This window comes from Sarcophilus harrisii, chromosome 2 (assembly GCF_902635505.1).
Source record: "Sarcophilus harrisii chromosome 2, mSarHar1.11, whole genome shotgun sequence".
Taxonomy (NCBI): Eukaryota; Metazoa; Chordata; class Mammalia; order Dasyuromorphia; family Dasyuridae; genus Sarcophilus; species Sarcophilus harrisii.
The window spans coordinates 582,779,427-582,795,902 of record NC_045427.1 but is presented as its reverse complement, the minus strand read 5'-3'; the positions used below and the strand labels follow the sequence as shown (position 1 = coordinate 582,795,902).

The 16,476-nt window shown below is 34.2% G+C and overlaps 1 protein-coding gene across 9 annotated transcripts in view; it reads left to right on the top strand.

Moving 5' to 3' along the window:
* CHST15 (carbohydrate sulfotransferase 15) overlaps nucleotides 1–16,476 on the top strand; it is a 128,001-nt gene that overhangs the window by 96,398 nt on the left and 15,127 nt on the right. For all 9 annotated transcript variants that reach the window (XM_031956011.1, XM_031956016.1, XM_031956007.1 and 6 more), the window contains one exon: nucleotides 15,468–15,624. In XM_031956011.1, coding sequence (XP_031811871.1) covers nucleotides 15,468–15,624 — 157 coding nt within the window. The remainder of the gene's footprint in view (nucleotides 1–15,467; nucleotides 15,625–16,476) is intronic.

Here is a 16,476-nt window from a genome sequence, read left to right as displayed (position 1 = left end):
GGCTTTTGCTTTTCTGGTCTTGTAACATCTAAATGTGTACATTTAGGGCAGTTAATTTGCTCTCTGTCTTTTATTTCCTTGTTCTCTACTCAATAATAACAGTTCACATATACACATCACTCTGAAGGAGCATGAGTATTATCACCTCACCTCTCCACATGTTTGGGGAACACTTTCCCTGGGTTTGTATAACTAGTAAGAGTCTGAGGTAGGAGTTAAAAGCCCAAGCTTCTTGAATATAATCCCAAGACCTCTTTCTGACATGCCATGGTGCTTCTTACTGAAGTGGAGCTTCGTTATAGCAGCAATGAAGGAATGATGTATGTTCCATCTGACAGCAGGACCTCCTACACACATTGTGTGTGTGTGTGTGTGTGTGTGTGTGTGTGTGTGTGTGTGATGTATCTTGTGTCTGCTTTCTGAGGGGATTAAAGGCACCACCAGATGTTAGAATGTGTTAAAATATATGAAAATATGTACTAAGGGTTTCCTCCTGTTGGAACATGTCGCTCATGGCCTGTCTGAAATTGCTGGCTCCATTCCTGTCCTAGTTAGATGAGAAGATGATAAATATTGTCAGTCTGAGTCCATCTGGATGAAAGAATCATTTCAAGGGGGTTGATCAGAGTTCTCATTTGTATATCTTATTAATGGGCCATTAGTGTTCCTTTTTTTGCAGAATGTTCCACTTCTGCAGATCTCTTGGGCTACTCAAGGACACTTCCATATGACTAAACTGTGTTTGACTCAATGCATACTCTTGTCTCTTTTCTTTCTACCAAGTGAATTGGAAGCATGCTCTTTCTGACTCTTCACTGTGTATGCAACCCTGTTTGTTTAGATCTTAAGTATATATATACATATACACATATATACAAATGCATATATATGTTTATTTCTGTCTCTGTGTGTATATACATATGTGTGTATATATATAGATATATGTATATATACACAGAGACAGAGATAAACAGAAAGAGAGAGAGGGAGCGGAAGGAGGGAGAAAGAGAGAAGGAGAGAGAACGCATAATTTAAGAGAGATTAAAATCCACTAAAGCCCAATCTAATCCCAAGAAACTCCTCAAACTTCTCATTTAGCTGTTGTATCTAAGCTTGTCACTAAGACAAGATACTGGAGTGGTTTCCCATTTCCTTTTCCACAAGCTCTGCACTTCTAAAATAGGTAAATACCCCATTAGGTTTCCAAATGAGGAAATTGAGGCACCATTAAGGCAACAACTAATGCCATAAAATGGGTTCATTCAAGAGTTTATGGCTAAAGTCCCTTTTAAATTAAAATAAAATGAGAATTTAAAATCCAACTTAAGCATTTCTGTGCTAAATTACTTCAATTAATCAAAAGGGGAAAAAAGCCCTAAATTTTAAATAGAACGTTTCTTCATTTAATCAGTTTCTTAAGATGAAAAAATACTTTCAAATGGAAGACTCTCACTTTAGCTTTGTGCCTTTTCATTTGTAATAGATTTGATAAAATGAATTTGCCTCTAATTCAGAGACAATGGTTGAAATCCCATTAAATATGAAAAATGTTCACAACTTTCTGACCTTTCTAACATAATTGAATTCTTTTTTTCTCCGTTTAGGAAATATTTGGAGGAGCATCATGTACTATTGTATAAATTTCAGAATAAATTTTTTGGTGATCTTTATACCCACCGTGAAAATGACCACCAATGGAAATGTTTATTTTTAGGATTTGGGATTTTCAGGCATATGCAAGCATATAGAGGCTGAATTAAAATCTATGATAAGCTTGTTTGAGCCTAGAAACCAGGGTGGTTGTTGTTTTTTAATTATTATCTCATAGAAGGTAATTTTAATTATTACTGACCTACTTAAATAATCAATCCCTTCATAACGGTGAAGTCCAAATGTAACTTTTGCTGTAACACAAGCTGTCCCATGACACTCATACAGAAATGGAATGGTTTGTGTTAGGCATTTGGGAAAGAATATTCATCTCATCTTTGCAATTAGGACTTCCTCTGTGACTGGGAAGCTCAGATAGTTCAGATGTATTGTTAATGAAATCAGGGTCCCAGCTTTGAATCCCAAAGTGATCAGCTTGTTCTATTCATTGACCACAGACTGCTTGTGTAACCCTGACTACCCATTTCAAAAATAAGTATCATTTTACAAAGAGTAATGGCACATCATACCATGCAAGGCTTCACTGCTCTAGAACAAATGGATCAATATGCATTTCTTACTCATAATTAGTTGGCAGCATAATAACTATATGCAAGGGACATATGATTATTGTCAACATTGAATTTGTTTGTTTAAAAAAAGTAATTCTATGGGCTGGTAAAATTAAAGTTCTGTTCTTATCTTCAAGCTTAGTTTTATGAAACTTCTCAATATATTCAATCTTTCCCCACGATGTATTTGAATAAGAGTAGCCTCACCCAGCATCAAGCAATAGATTGTCAGCCCAGAAAATTTTACTCCTGCCTATGTATTCAGGGCATGTCTGGATAATGGCTATACCTTGTCCGAATAGCAAAATGTGATATAGGTCTTAAGAAATCCCATTAAAAAGAAAAAACATTTATTTTATGCCTCAGAATTAACTATTGGAGTCATTTTACTATTTCAGGAAAGAATCTTGATTTTCCCCCTTTATACATATTGAAAACCCACCTTCAGATATCTCATTTTCAGTGTGCACCTGGAAGCTCATTATTTATCCTTACTGCCAACCACCATCTTCTCAGGAAGAGAATATGAGATGATACTTAAAAAGTCATTCATCATTCTCTTTGTGAAACATTTACATGACTATAAAAAGAATGCTTATGGATTAATTATAAGTAATCCCTGAAGGGAACTAGAAGGACTTTATAGATAGGTGAAATATGTAATAGACTTTAAAAAATGTTACAATACTAAAAGACTACAACAGTAAGTGTCAGACCTTTTCCCCAAAGAAGGTTTGGCAGGCAGCACATAAAGGGGACCTGAGGGGAGCAAATACGAGGTAGTATTATAATTTTTTTTACAAGTTTATTTTTATGAAATCAGAAATCACTTTTCTAAGCATTATTGTGAAATCATACTTTTCTAAGCATTATTGTTACCAATATGTCATCAATACTCTGTAAATGAAATTGGGCTGCTTTAATACTCTTTTGCATTTCAGACATCAAAGGGTTGCCAAGAAGGAAAGGTCCAATATTCAATAATTATGGTCACTGAAGGCAATTAAGGACTGGCTTACTGGGTACTTATCAGTAGGAGAGAAATAAATGCTCTGAAAACTTAGCATTTGTTGGAATGTGAAAAAAGCACAACAATCAACATGGCTTTTGTCTTTATTTTTCCACAAAAGTTGTTTAATCTTCCTCTACACTTCTTCAGAATCTAATCTGGATGCCAAGTTTTATGTCAGGGCTTTCTTGATAACATTCTACTTCTTGAAATGGGAAGCTAAATGGTGCAGTGGCTAGAGTATTGGGCCTAGAATCAGGAAAATTTATCTTTGTGAGTTCAAATCTGACCTTAAACACTTATTAGCTAAGTGACCCTGGACAAATAAATCACTTAATACTATTTGACTCAACTCTTCATCTGTAAAATGAGCATGAAATGGCAAATCATTGTAGTATTTTTACCAAGAAAACCACAAATGGAATCACAAAGAGTCCAACATGAATGAAATAATTGAACAATCTCTTGAAATGTTGTGCTGTTTGTGCACATCTAGTATTTCTTTGTCAAAATTCATACTGAGTTTCATTAATGTAGAATGCAACCTCCTTGAGTTCAGTGACTGACTTTTTGTCAACAATTCAGTTCAAGTCAACAAGCATTTATTAGATCATTGCTATGTGAAAGGCATTGGGGATAACTCCCCTCAAAAACAAAAACAAAAATAAAATTTTTGTCTTCAATGAGCTGTTCTACTGAAGCAATGAAACCTAAATGCATACAGGCCAAATGAAGGGGTTGCACTTTACCTATAAGGTTTCTTCCAGTATTAAAGGCTATCATTTTAAGGATAGAACCAAGAAAATTGAGGACAGATAGAGCCCTAACAACTGGGGGGGATTACAGAAGGATTGTCAAAGAAATCAAGTGGCTGAATTGAATCCTGAAAAAAAAGGATTGTGGGAAACACAGAAGAAAAGGGAGTATACTTACTCTAGACATGAGAGTTACTTGGGTAAATATATGAAAGGGTAGGGGTGGGGAATATAGAGCATCGAGGCCAGGGAACATCTGTTATTACAATTTGATGGGAGTTTGAAGTTCTTGAAGAAGCAGAGGATGAAATCAAGTGAGAAAAGTGAGTTTGCAAATGCCAGATAAAACAGAAATGGAACCACAGTCAGATTTTGAGCAAGGAAATATTATGGCCACACTTATAAATTTGAAGATTTTTCTGGGAACTGGGAAGAAGAAGAGGAAGGGATTGGAGAAAGGGGAGACTTAACTAAGTAAACCAATTAGAAGGCTCATAAAAGTGGTCCAGGCAGGAGGAGACATGGAGCTGAACTAAGGGAGTAACTATTCTTTGAACAGACAAAAGGGGACAGATGTTAATCTGTCCCAGATTATGAATCTGGGATTAATGTTGCTTAGAAACTGATCAGATATGCAGATATGGACCTTAAGTACTAAATAGATGGTGTTACCCAGAACAAATTTTTTTTTTTTTTTTTAATTTGGTGAAAGAGGCAGATTTTGTTGGGAGGAAGTATAGCTGATTCTATTTTGGATTTGAGTTAGATAGTTCTTCAATGGATGTACCATAAGAACATCAAACTAGTCCTCAAGATGAAAATTAAGGCTTAATACACTGATTTTGGTGGCATTGGCTTAGAGATAATATTTGAATCTATGGGAACAGATGAGATTACTTTGGGAGAGGATACAGAGATAAGAAAATTGGCCCAGGATAAATGCCTTAACAACCAGTTTCATTAAGAGAGAAAAAGTAAAGTGATGAGTCTAGTATAGAGATGGAAGGAAGAAATGAAGTCAAGAAAGAGAAAGTGATGGGAAGAGGACACATTTTGTTAATAATATCAAAAACTTTGGAAAGGTTAAAGAATGTAGACTGAAACTGTCATTGAACCTAACAGGTAAAAGATTTTGGGAACCCAAAAGATGATGGTTTCAGTGGGAATAGTGGAGTTAGTGTAACCTGAGTAGATACCCATCAGTTGGAGAATGGCTGAATAAGTTATGGTATATGAATGTGATGGAATATTATTGTTTTATAAGAAATGATCAGCAGGATGGTTTCAGAGAGGCCTGGAGAGACTTACAAGAATTGATGCTGAGTGAAGTAAGCAAAACCAGGAGATCATTGTACATGGCAATAACACGACTACATAGTGATCAATTCTGATGTGCGTGGCTCTTTTCAACAATGAGATAATTCAGGCCTGCTCTAATGATCTTGTGATGATGAGAGCCATCTACACCCAGAGAGAGAACTGTGGGAACTGAGGGTGGATTACAACCTAGCATTTCACTTTTTGTTGTGGTATGCTTGAATTTTATTTTCTTTCTCATCTTTTGATCTGATTTTTCTTGTGCAGCAGGATAATTGTATTTGTGTGTATACTTATTTTGGATTTAACATATATATTTTACCATGTTTAACATATAGCAGATTACATGCCATCTAGGGGAGGGCTTTGGGGAAGAAGAGGAAATTTGAAATACAAAGTTTTTCGAGGGTAAATGCTAAAAAAAATTATCTTTGCATATATTTTGAAAAAAAAAAAAACTTCAATAAAAAAGGAATAGTGGAGTTAGAAAATCAGGTCTCAAAGGATTTCTGAGAAAATGAAACCAAAACAATGTAGATCTTTCTTAGAATGTGACAAAGAAATAGAGGATTATGGTGAGGGAATGGCAGAAAAGATTTTAGGGATGGAATAGACCTGATTACAGTTGTAGGCTCATAGATAGAACCAAAATATCTGAGAAGAGAGAGAATGAAAACGCCTTTAGAGGCAGAAGTAAAATTGAAAATGACTAAAGATATAGTGGGGATCTGAGAGGTGGAATAGGAAAGATAAGGGAGCTCAAGATGGATTGTCTCAATTTTCTCAGTAAAATAGGAGACAAGATCTTTGCCTTTTAAGGATGGAAGAATTTGGAACCTGACAAAAGAAAGTTTGGAACAGTTACTCATAGGAACAAAATGGAGAGTTAAATCAAGGAAGAATAAAAGTTTTTTTTTTTTTTTTTCTGTACAATAGTGAGAGTTCAGTGGAAATGAGGTGACATGAATTTCCCCTAGATCCAGTTAGTGTGATGATAGGATGTGATCTGAGAAAGCAAAGGGAGGACAAGGAGACAAGAGAAATCAGGTTTGGAGAAGGAAATATAATTTAACTGACTAACTTTATAAAGACAAGAGTGAAGGGTAGAAAAATGATTCCAGAACAGAGGAATAGAGTAAGAGTGGAAAAGATGGAGGGAGATTTAAGGAATCATAGCATCACAGTGTGAAATCTGGATGGGACTAAACCTCCTGCCCAGTTTAAATATAGAAAACAGGCTCAGAGAGAGGAAGTATCTTATCCAAGATCATACAAGTTGTGTCAGAGATTGGACTATAGGTTTTCATAAGAATGAATAGATTTTTGAGGAGTGAGGCAGAGGGAGATATATGCCAGGATAAGAGAATGAGACACTAGAGGGAACATTTACAATTTAAAAACTATAGAAGCATAATTATGAATGGTAATAAACTTTTAAGACATACCTCTCCTGGTACTGAGGTTAGGGTACATGGGACTTAATCAACTACAATGACAGAACATTTGAAAGGTTATCAACATTTTCATTGAAGTTCCCCAATAAAAGATGAGAGGTTATGTTGGAGAAGTATGTGTCAGGTATTCATATCTCTGAGAAGTGACTTTGAAGTCAGTAAATCAGGATCTATGACACAAATGATTATAAGAAATAATGAAAACAAAGTACGTGAGAAAATGCTGTGAGGGAAATAAAGGGGTATAAGAACCGAGGAGGGAAAAGATCATTTTCCAGCAAGTAGCCTGAAGCCCTTTTCCATCATTTCCCAATCCAGGAAAACTAACTGTTTTGGGGGAAAAACTGTGACTTAATATCTTGGGATAATAGTGTCACAGAGGTCCTTAGATCTCATATAACCCAGAAAAACAAAGATCTGAAAGCTCATACTTGTTAATGGGATTTAAATCTAGGAGTTCTAACTCCAAATACTCTTCTTTTTCTAGTTGGTCTTTCTGCAAGGTACAGCTAACTTTACCCGTCCTATCCTTATCCCTACCCCTTTTCTCTAAAGCAAGGGGAGATGATCTGGTTGCCAGAAATACCTCAAGCTGTCTAGTAATAAGGCTTTCTTTCTGCACATAAAACTAATAAAAGCAAAATCATGGGTATATTTTGCCCAGACCCTATAGAATACATGCCCTGTTCCTTCAAATTTGGGCCAAGCCTACCAGGGTCCCTCAATGGGTTCTAAGTAGGGGCAGCATGTATAAACTGTTAACTAAGATAAGATAGATTTCCCAGACTCCTTAAGATTTATTTATTTTATAGAAATCTGTTGATAGAAGGGAAAACCAAACTGAATCATTGTTATTGTTAGGGTTAACAAAACTATCCATCTATTTATTAGTCACAGAATGTCCAGGAATAGAAACTCCTGAAAATTTGCATATTGGAAATTACTGAGAGTATAGCCTTGGCATCAGTGCAGTAGTTTTGTAGGCCCAAATATGAGTAGTAGTATTTGCTGACAAACTAAGGTTTTGAGTGCTATCCAGGTATTACAAAGTACCATTGAAGATCAGAGACTTCCTCAAAATTAAGGGTTAGCCAACACCTGTTGTTTCACATGATTTCTCATGTCTCCCATCTTTGTGAATTTGAGAAAATGAGGATGCTTTTGTGGTTAATTTAGCATCAACCCCCTCCCTTATTATGATAAACATTTTGTTGTTACAGATGGACATCTTTCAGAGGTCAGGAAGTTGACAAATTATTTTTCATTTGTGTACTGGTGAAGTGTCTGTGAGAGGCAGTGTTATGAAATCAGATACTCAGAGCCAGCAAATCCTATATTCAAATTCTGGCCCTGACATATACTAGCTGTGGATTGTTCTAGTTCTAGTGGTATTAAACTCAAATCAACATAAGGGACCCTAATGCAAACATATCAATTAGGCTGCATATTGACTTAGTTTTAAAATATAGTGCTATTTATGTTTTTTATTGTATTTTTGTTTATTTTGTTAAATATTTTCCAATTACATTTTAATTTGCTATAGACCACACATGGCCATCCTTTTTGTTTTGTTTTGTTTTGATTTTATTATAGCTTTTTATTTACAAGATATATGCATGGGTAATCACATGGTCGCCTTAAAGCTCATGGGTCATGGGTCTGACACCTCTGCTTCAGGTACCTCTAAAACAGTATATGACCTGCTGGCCTGCTTTGGGAGAGGGAGTTTCCTTATGTGTAAATCAGTTGTTGTCTGTCTTGATCCAAAATGAAAAATAAAAAGGGAAAATTTATGTTTTCATTTTAAAAATAGACATTAAAAAATGCCGAAACAACAATCCTGTTGTGTCCTCCTTTGAGGAGTTTTAGTCTTGTTAAAATAGCAAGATATATTCTCAGATAATAATTAAAGAATAAAACAATATCTGTTAAATTGCTAATAATAAAGCAATCATTTCCCGTTGTCTTAAATAACTGGTTCATTACATGATAATCAGTATAAGTGATTTAGAAGTCATTCAGAAGAGGGGAAGGGGCATAATTGTGGTCCAAAGTCAGTTGGAGACAAGTACCTCTCTTTTAACCATCCTGAGATGTTCTCAATATATTACATTTACATTTACTCACAAATCCTTTCTTTCTTGGATATATGATTACACAAACTACATAGAGATAGATTTCTAATAGTTTAGGGTCTGTGGTTTTCTTTATCCTTTGGAATTTAACCTGGAATATGAGCTGACTACCTTGAAAGTATTAGGGCGAGAGGAAAACTTACATGCTTCTACTTCAGAATAATCTCTATAGTTTCTCCAATTTCCTTTGGAAAAAATATGTTATTAGTTTTTCTTCCCCTCGCTTAACTGTGTGACTTGGGAAAGCCATTTTATGCCCCCAGCCTCATTTTTCTTATCTGTAAAACCAGGGACTTGAACTAGACAAAATCTGAAATCTTTTTCAGCTGTAAATGCTATGATTCCTATGGTCTTTGGTAGTTTATGTAAACTGCCTTGTCACCATAAGTATCATAAATTTTAATTGCTGTTGTTATAAAGTTCTGGAAATGCTATGGTGATTTATGGGACATCACTCTTTTCATTAACTCCAAAGCATGGCAAGATATGTTATGACAAATTCAGAAATAATGATTCAGGGGTCCCCATTTCAGGAGAGGGGTGGTGAGAAGTGCAGTGACATTGGAAATAATCAAAGTTTATTTAAACAAAGTGGAGGGCATCCACCCTCAGAGCTAGAACCTTGTTATTGTACAGTATATGGGATAAAGTGCTGAATCTGTAGATTCCCTGTAGGAACCCTGAGCTCGAACCTAGCCCTAAAACATTTATTATGTGACTTTAGGCAAGTCATTTAACTTCAATCTGTCTCTGAATTATCACCTATAAAATGGGGATTCTTCTCAGAGTTATTCAAATAAAACAATAGCATACTAAATGCTATCTATTATATAAAATAATATAACTTACCTAATATATAAAATACCATATTAATGCTTTATATAAACACTAGCCATTATTATTTTGTATAATCTAACTTTCCCATTGTAGCCCCTCCATAGCCATCTTTATAACAAAGAATTTGAAAAAAATAAAGCAGTTCAACAATATTTAAAAAAAAAATGTTTTCTGTACTCCTTTATTCACATACTCTTTCACTTCTTGGGAGAAAGAAAGAAAGTACTTTTTGATTATCACTCCTTTGGGATTATTTGGTCATTATAATTTCATACTCTTCAAGTTTTACTTTTTTCTCGTTGTTTTCTATTTATGGTATTATGCTGATTACACATGGTGTTTTTCTGCTTAATACCATCCTGTTTTTTCTCTGTATTTATCACATTCATTACTTCTTACAACACAGTAATAGTCAATTACATTCATGTACCAGGACATTTTTTTAAAGTCTCTCTCAATCAAAGGACATTTACTTTGTTTCCATTTTTTTGCTACGACAAAAATCTCTTCTATATTTTGATGTCTATTGACCCTTTTTGATATTGACCTCTTTGAGGTACATATGCCTAATAATGGAATCTGTGACACAAAAGGTGTGGGCATTTTAGTCACTCTCTTTCGAATTGCTTTCCAGAATGGTTGGACTAATTCACAGCTCCACCAACCAGGAAGGCTGCTAAAATAACAATAGTACACAATACATTGAATATATTTTGACGTGTTTGGAATTGCCATTGGAAATAGTTATCACCCATCTGTTCAGAATGATTTTGAGAGTAAGAAAATGAAGAGAATTTGACTTGAACCATTTGAGATCATCACCAGCTCCTATTTATCCAGGGGACTGGTGGGGGGACAATTATTGTTGTGTTCTCCAAGGACATTTTTGTAGTTTGTTTCTCTAGGTCCTCTAAAGAAAGGTATGGGCAGCCACAACTTCACAGTAGGAAGGATAAATGATTTCTCTTTGTCCTATAAGCACTCCATTCCAGAGAATTCACCTCCCAATTCTTCAGGCATCCTCAGAGATGTTGCAGGTTTCAAAAACAGAAGAGAAAAGGGATAATTGACTGTAGCAATAAACAAGGCCTTTTTGGGATCAGACTTTTGAGGGTTTTTTTTTAAGAAAATTTTGTGTAACTATAATCAAAATTCAGTATTGACAAGTCCATTTTAGTCCATTTTGGGTTTTTGTTGATAAGTTAGCAGTGACCCAAAATTATGAAAATCAAAGGAGGCATTAATTGTAAAGCATTAGCCTAGTGTCTAGGATATTGTAGGTGCTTATAAATGTTTGTTCCCTTTCCCTTTCCCTCTTTCACATGTTTCATCATGAATGGATATATATCACTGGATATTTGAAATTCATGGAATTCTAAATGTCAGAATGGATTCTCTGGGCATATTAAAGATATCCATCCAACGGTCTTAGAATCTAGGGGAAAATATTTTCATCTCACTAGAGAAGATATATATATATATATATATATATATATATATATAGTTAGGAAAGGAATTGAGAATGGCCCCAGAAATGACAAGAGTTGAATTAATTTGATTGACCCCAGACAAATGAAAATAAATAATCTTATCCTAGGATGGTGGGAGAATTGAATTTGTGTATAGCATAATTGAATTATCTTTTTTCCCTAAGAACACACATCTTAATCTTTAAAGTGGTTGACTCACTGAAATTCCATATGAAAAATTGCTTTTTATTTAAATTAAAATATTTTGAACAAAATAGAGCACACTTTGATTTTTTTTAAAATTCTGGTAATCAAATACCATTGTAAAAAATGCCTTTGCAAAGAAAATATTGGTAGGACAAAAAGATTCCAGTCTTCATTCAAGGGCTCCAATTATTTTAAATTGTCTTCTAGTAGAGCTAAGAGTTTGGGGAAATTCTTTGGAATTTGTCATTATGAGATTTGATTTTTCTCATTGAATAAAGACCTTTATAATAATTAAGAGACTTGTTCGTTTTCCCTGATACTGTGAAATCTAAATATGATGACTTGTTTTGAGACATAGAAGATTCCTTTATAAATGATTATCTCCCCAGAACTTTGGATGATGTTGTTGGAGCCTCATTGAGATTGACCTAGATTCATTTTTTTTCTTAACATTATTAGGTAAGAGTACTGCACGGTTCCTATAACATAGTGGAGATAATCCAGAGAGGCTTTATGCCATAGCTGAATGGAGTATAATACCATTTCTCTGCTACCACTTGAATAATCATTTAAACATGTGCAGATAACTTAGCCCTTGTACTTTGCAAATTCCTGGTGACTTGGAAAAGACTTAATTAATTCAACAGAATTGTTTTTTTTTTTTTTTATTATTTTGTATTGATGACTTTCACAAATATATTATCTCCCTTTCACCTAGCAAGCATTCCCCTCTAACCAAGGTTTGAAATGACAAAAGTTATTTTTTTTTAAAAGCAATTCAGTAAAAACAGCTAACACATTAATTTGTGTGATAGATATGTAGTTTTCCATACTTATAAGAAAACTTACCTTTTCTTATCTATTCCTAATCATGAGGACTAATCTTGGTCATTATAGCTGTACAATGTTTGAGGTTTTGTTATTGTCATTCTTTCTATTTAGATTCTGTTTTTTTGTTCTTTTTAGGTCATTAGGCATATTGTTTTCCTAGTTCAGCTTACTTCTCTCTGTTTTAGTACATGTTTTCCCTTTTGACTGAATTTTCATGTTATTTTTACTTCTGGTACAAAAATGTTCAGTTCCATATGTCCAGTTGATGAGCATTTCATTTGTTTCTGGTTCTTTGCTACCATATAAGTGCTACAATGAATATTTTGATATTTATAGGATATCTCTATCAATTTTTACCCCCATGAGGTATATGCCTAATAGTGGAATCTCTACATCACAGAATATGGACATTTTTGTCAAATTATTTACATAATTCCACATCATTTTCTAGGATTGTTGGACCAATTCTATCAACAACATATTATTATTGTGCCTATTTTCCCATAATCCTTCTGATACTGTGACTTAACTTTTGTTATCCAAACAAGTTATAGAGTATGAATTTGGTCTTCAGTTTGGAATTTTTTAAAATTTTGTATACTAGTATTTTGAAACAATCTTTGAAATGATTGTTAGTTAATACCTTGCATTTCTTTTAAAAACTTTGGACCTTATCCATTGAAGAATGACTCTTGGTCATATATATATATATATATATATACACATACACACACATATATATATATATATATATATATATTTGTGTTACTTTCCTATATAGCCTATATATCAAATATTAATAGTTACAATAATAATAATTACCAATTCGCATTTATATTAGTACTTTTAGGTTTGCATTGTGCTTTACAAATGTTATTTTAAACTCACAATATTCCTGGGATATAGGAACTATTGTTATTCCCATTTTATAGATGATGAAATCAAGATGGATAAGTGAAATGATTTTGCCCATCATCATATAAGTAGTAAAAGCCTGAAGCTGGATTTGACCTGTGGTCTTCTTGACTCTAGATCTAGTACTCTATTCATGATACCATCCAGATGCTTTTATAAAAAACAGCAAATATTTATGAAGCATCTACTACATACAATACATTATGCTAGATGTTGTATGGATTTATTAACTCTTTGATGTTGGTATGACCTCCAGGCATAGATATTGTGACCTGTCTATAACTGTTCATCCTGTTCGGATCTGTTCCAATGATCCAATTCAACCTAATAAATACGTATTAAATGCTTGCTATGTGTGAGACACTCTGATAAGTGCCAGGGATATAATTAATTAAAAAAGAAATTCAACCCCTGCTCTCAAGGCACTTACAATCTAATGGGAGGAGACAATAACAAAAGGAGGAAGGAAAAGGGAGGGAGACTGCTGAAAGCAGACAGAGCAACAAAAAAGTTCATTCTCTGCCTTTTCTAAAGGAAAGCTTTGAGAGGAGCCTTCCCATCAGAAGTCAGAAAAGGGTGAAGGAATGAAGCTGTAGTTAGCTGCATGGTGATGGACTCAACTTAGGAATTGTATATTGGATGCCATCAGAGGTGTTCATGACCATATTAAAAAAAAAAAAAAGACCTGATTTCACAATAATAGAGTCACTGCAGTCTCTATGACTATATACTCAAAATCAAGAACTCTAAAGGAGGAACTCCAACACACTGGGTTAAATGTCTGTTGGTGGAATTATGCAAAGATATGAACAGACCCAATTCTACATTTGCTCCCTAGTTTCAACATACTCTTAATGGCAAAGCTGAATGTAGCAATTTATACCTTGGAGACAACACAAAACCATGATAAAAAAAAAAAATGGGCACACAGCTGTGACTATGTGCATTAGCCCCCAACCCCACTTGGCACTCTAGCCTAGAAAGGATGTTCAGAGCATTCTTCCACCTTTTTGCAGTGGCCCTTAAATCCTCATTTAGGACAATAGAGAACTTGTGTTTTCCTCCATATCCTAGACTTCCATTGCTTCCACATTTAAGAGAATGGGAAGACTGGCTGATTTGAGTATGTTGGGAGAAGAGGGAAAGAACTAATAGTACCTCCCCTCTCACAACCAGCTCTAGAGATTGGTTTTCATAGAAGTTTGAACAAACCTTGGTAACAAAAAGGAAAAAAAAGACTTAGACATGTTTTGCTGGACTCTAGAAAACCACCTTCTAGGGTTGTGAGGATCAAATGAGATATTTGTAAATACAATACAATATTTGGCACATAGTAGGTATTATAGAAATATTAGCTGTTATTGCCATTATATTCAGCACTATTTATAAAACATAGATATAAAAATTCAGGGTTTGTAAAATATGAAAATAAAACAAATTAGATAGATATTGAGTTCATGGAGACAAAAAAAAAAGGGGGGGGTGAAGGAAAAAATGAGATTAGATACAAAATACAACCTGTTTACTTATAGGGAGAAAAGGTAAGGAAATGTGGATTCCAGTCCTGTCTCTTTTAATTTCCTCCTTGAGTGACAGTCAAATTTCCTAACTTCACATGTCTTAATTCTTTGTCTATGAAATGAAGGAATCAGATTCAATGATTTGTAAGGTCCTCTCAACTCTTAAATCTGTGATAGTATGCCTAGGAGCCATAGATATGCAACCGTAATATTATATTTAGTTTCCTCTCTCAAAAGAACAATCTCAGATTTAAGGGGGGAAAATTGTGCATGCATTATATGTGCATAAATTTAAAATGAATGTTTTGTAGAAATGTGACATTGGAGGAATAACAACACTCTTCTTTCTTTTGTAAGACTGAAGCCTGAAATAGAAAGTGTTTATAATTTTCAAGATCTCTACCCTGCAATTGGCCAATTTCCAAAATTTGATGACATTTTTGGTAAATGGTGTGAAAACAAAGCCATGTGAAGCTTCTTGGAAATTGCAAGAAAATTTATGTTTTCAGAGTCTATGTTCCAGATTAATATAGATGGATTAAAGATCCTAATGAAGATTAAAAATTCACATGAGATTGTCAGTATTGTAAGGGGAATCTGGAAGTCCTGAGCATTGGTGATGAGAAGATAGGGAGTGAAAAATGAGTAAACAGAAGAGACATAATACCAAAGGATAAATAGAATTTTAATGAACAATAATAAGTAATGTAATTTGGACATTGGTTTCCTTCTTCAAGGAAGTTGAGCTCTTCTGCATTCATATACAATAAATTATACATCTGTATTTCATTTACAGGTTATATTCAGATTATCTCTACTTTGCAAGTTCCAATAAATCTGCTGAAGATTTCCATGAAAAAGTGGCAGAATCTCTGCAGCTGTTTGAAAATTGCATGTTGGATTATTCATTGCGAGCCTGTGTCTACAATAACACCCTGAATAATGCGATGCCTGTATGTATTCACAAAATCCTTTGCCTTCTTTCAATAATGAGCTATTTTGCTGTTATTATCTAAGTGGAAATGTGGCTCGGAATTTTAGCATATAAAGAGGAGGAAGTGTTTTAATGTGCAAATACTGTTCAAAGGGTCCTTTGAGAGGTAGATAACATTAGAACAGATATACAGGCCAGTGAAAACCAGCATTTTTATCACTTTGTTCCCTGTAGATGATCCACCATGAGCCACAACTTCTTGCTTGGCAAGAGAATGAGTACACATTTTTTTTTAAACATTACCATTTGGTAATGTTTTTATTCCAACTTCATCCAAAATTCCATATTGACAAGAATACCCAACCTGGAAATTACCTTATGAATAGACATTCTATTTGTGGAAATTATTGTTGAATTTTAAAATATTTTGCTTTGTTTTAAATTGCATACCAGTAACCACCAATGTTTTCCATGAATGACTGTCAAACAGAATATGTCATCTGATGATCTATTTTATATTTCTCATCTAAATTCATGAGGACCTTTCTGTTTTTTAATACAAAGAAAGTAATTTTTGCTATTTTTCTTTTATGAGTTGAAAGCATTTAAATTAGGAATGGATTACCTCATTTCGCGATATTTTCCTATTTCCAGGGTAATTTTCTCAGTCCATACAATTTTCTACTCCAAGTTAACAAGCATTTATTAAGCCCTTACTGTGAGCCTACCACTATGCTGAGTTTTTAAATTGTTGGAATGCTTTTTTAAACAAGACTGCAGACCATGAAGTAGAAGCAGCTAAGTGATAAAGTAAAGGCAATTAGATACCAGAGTAGAGAAGATTTGGGAAGACCTGAGTTCAAATCCTATC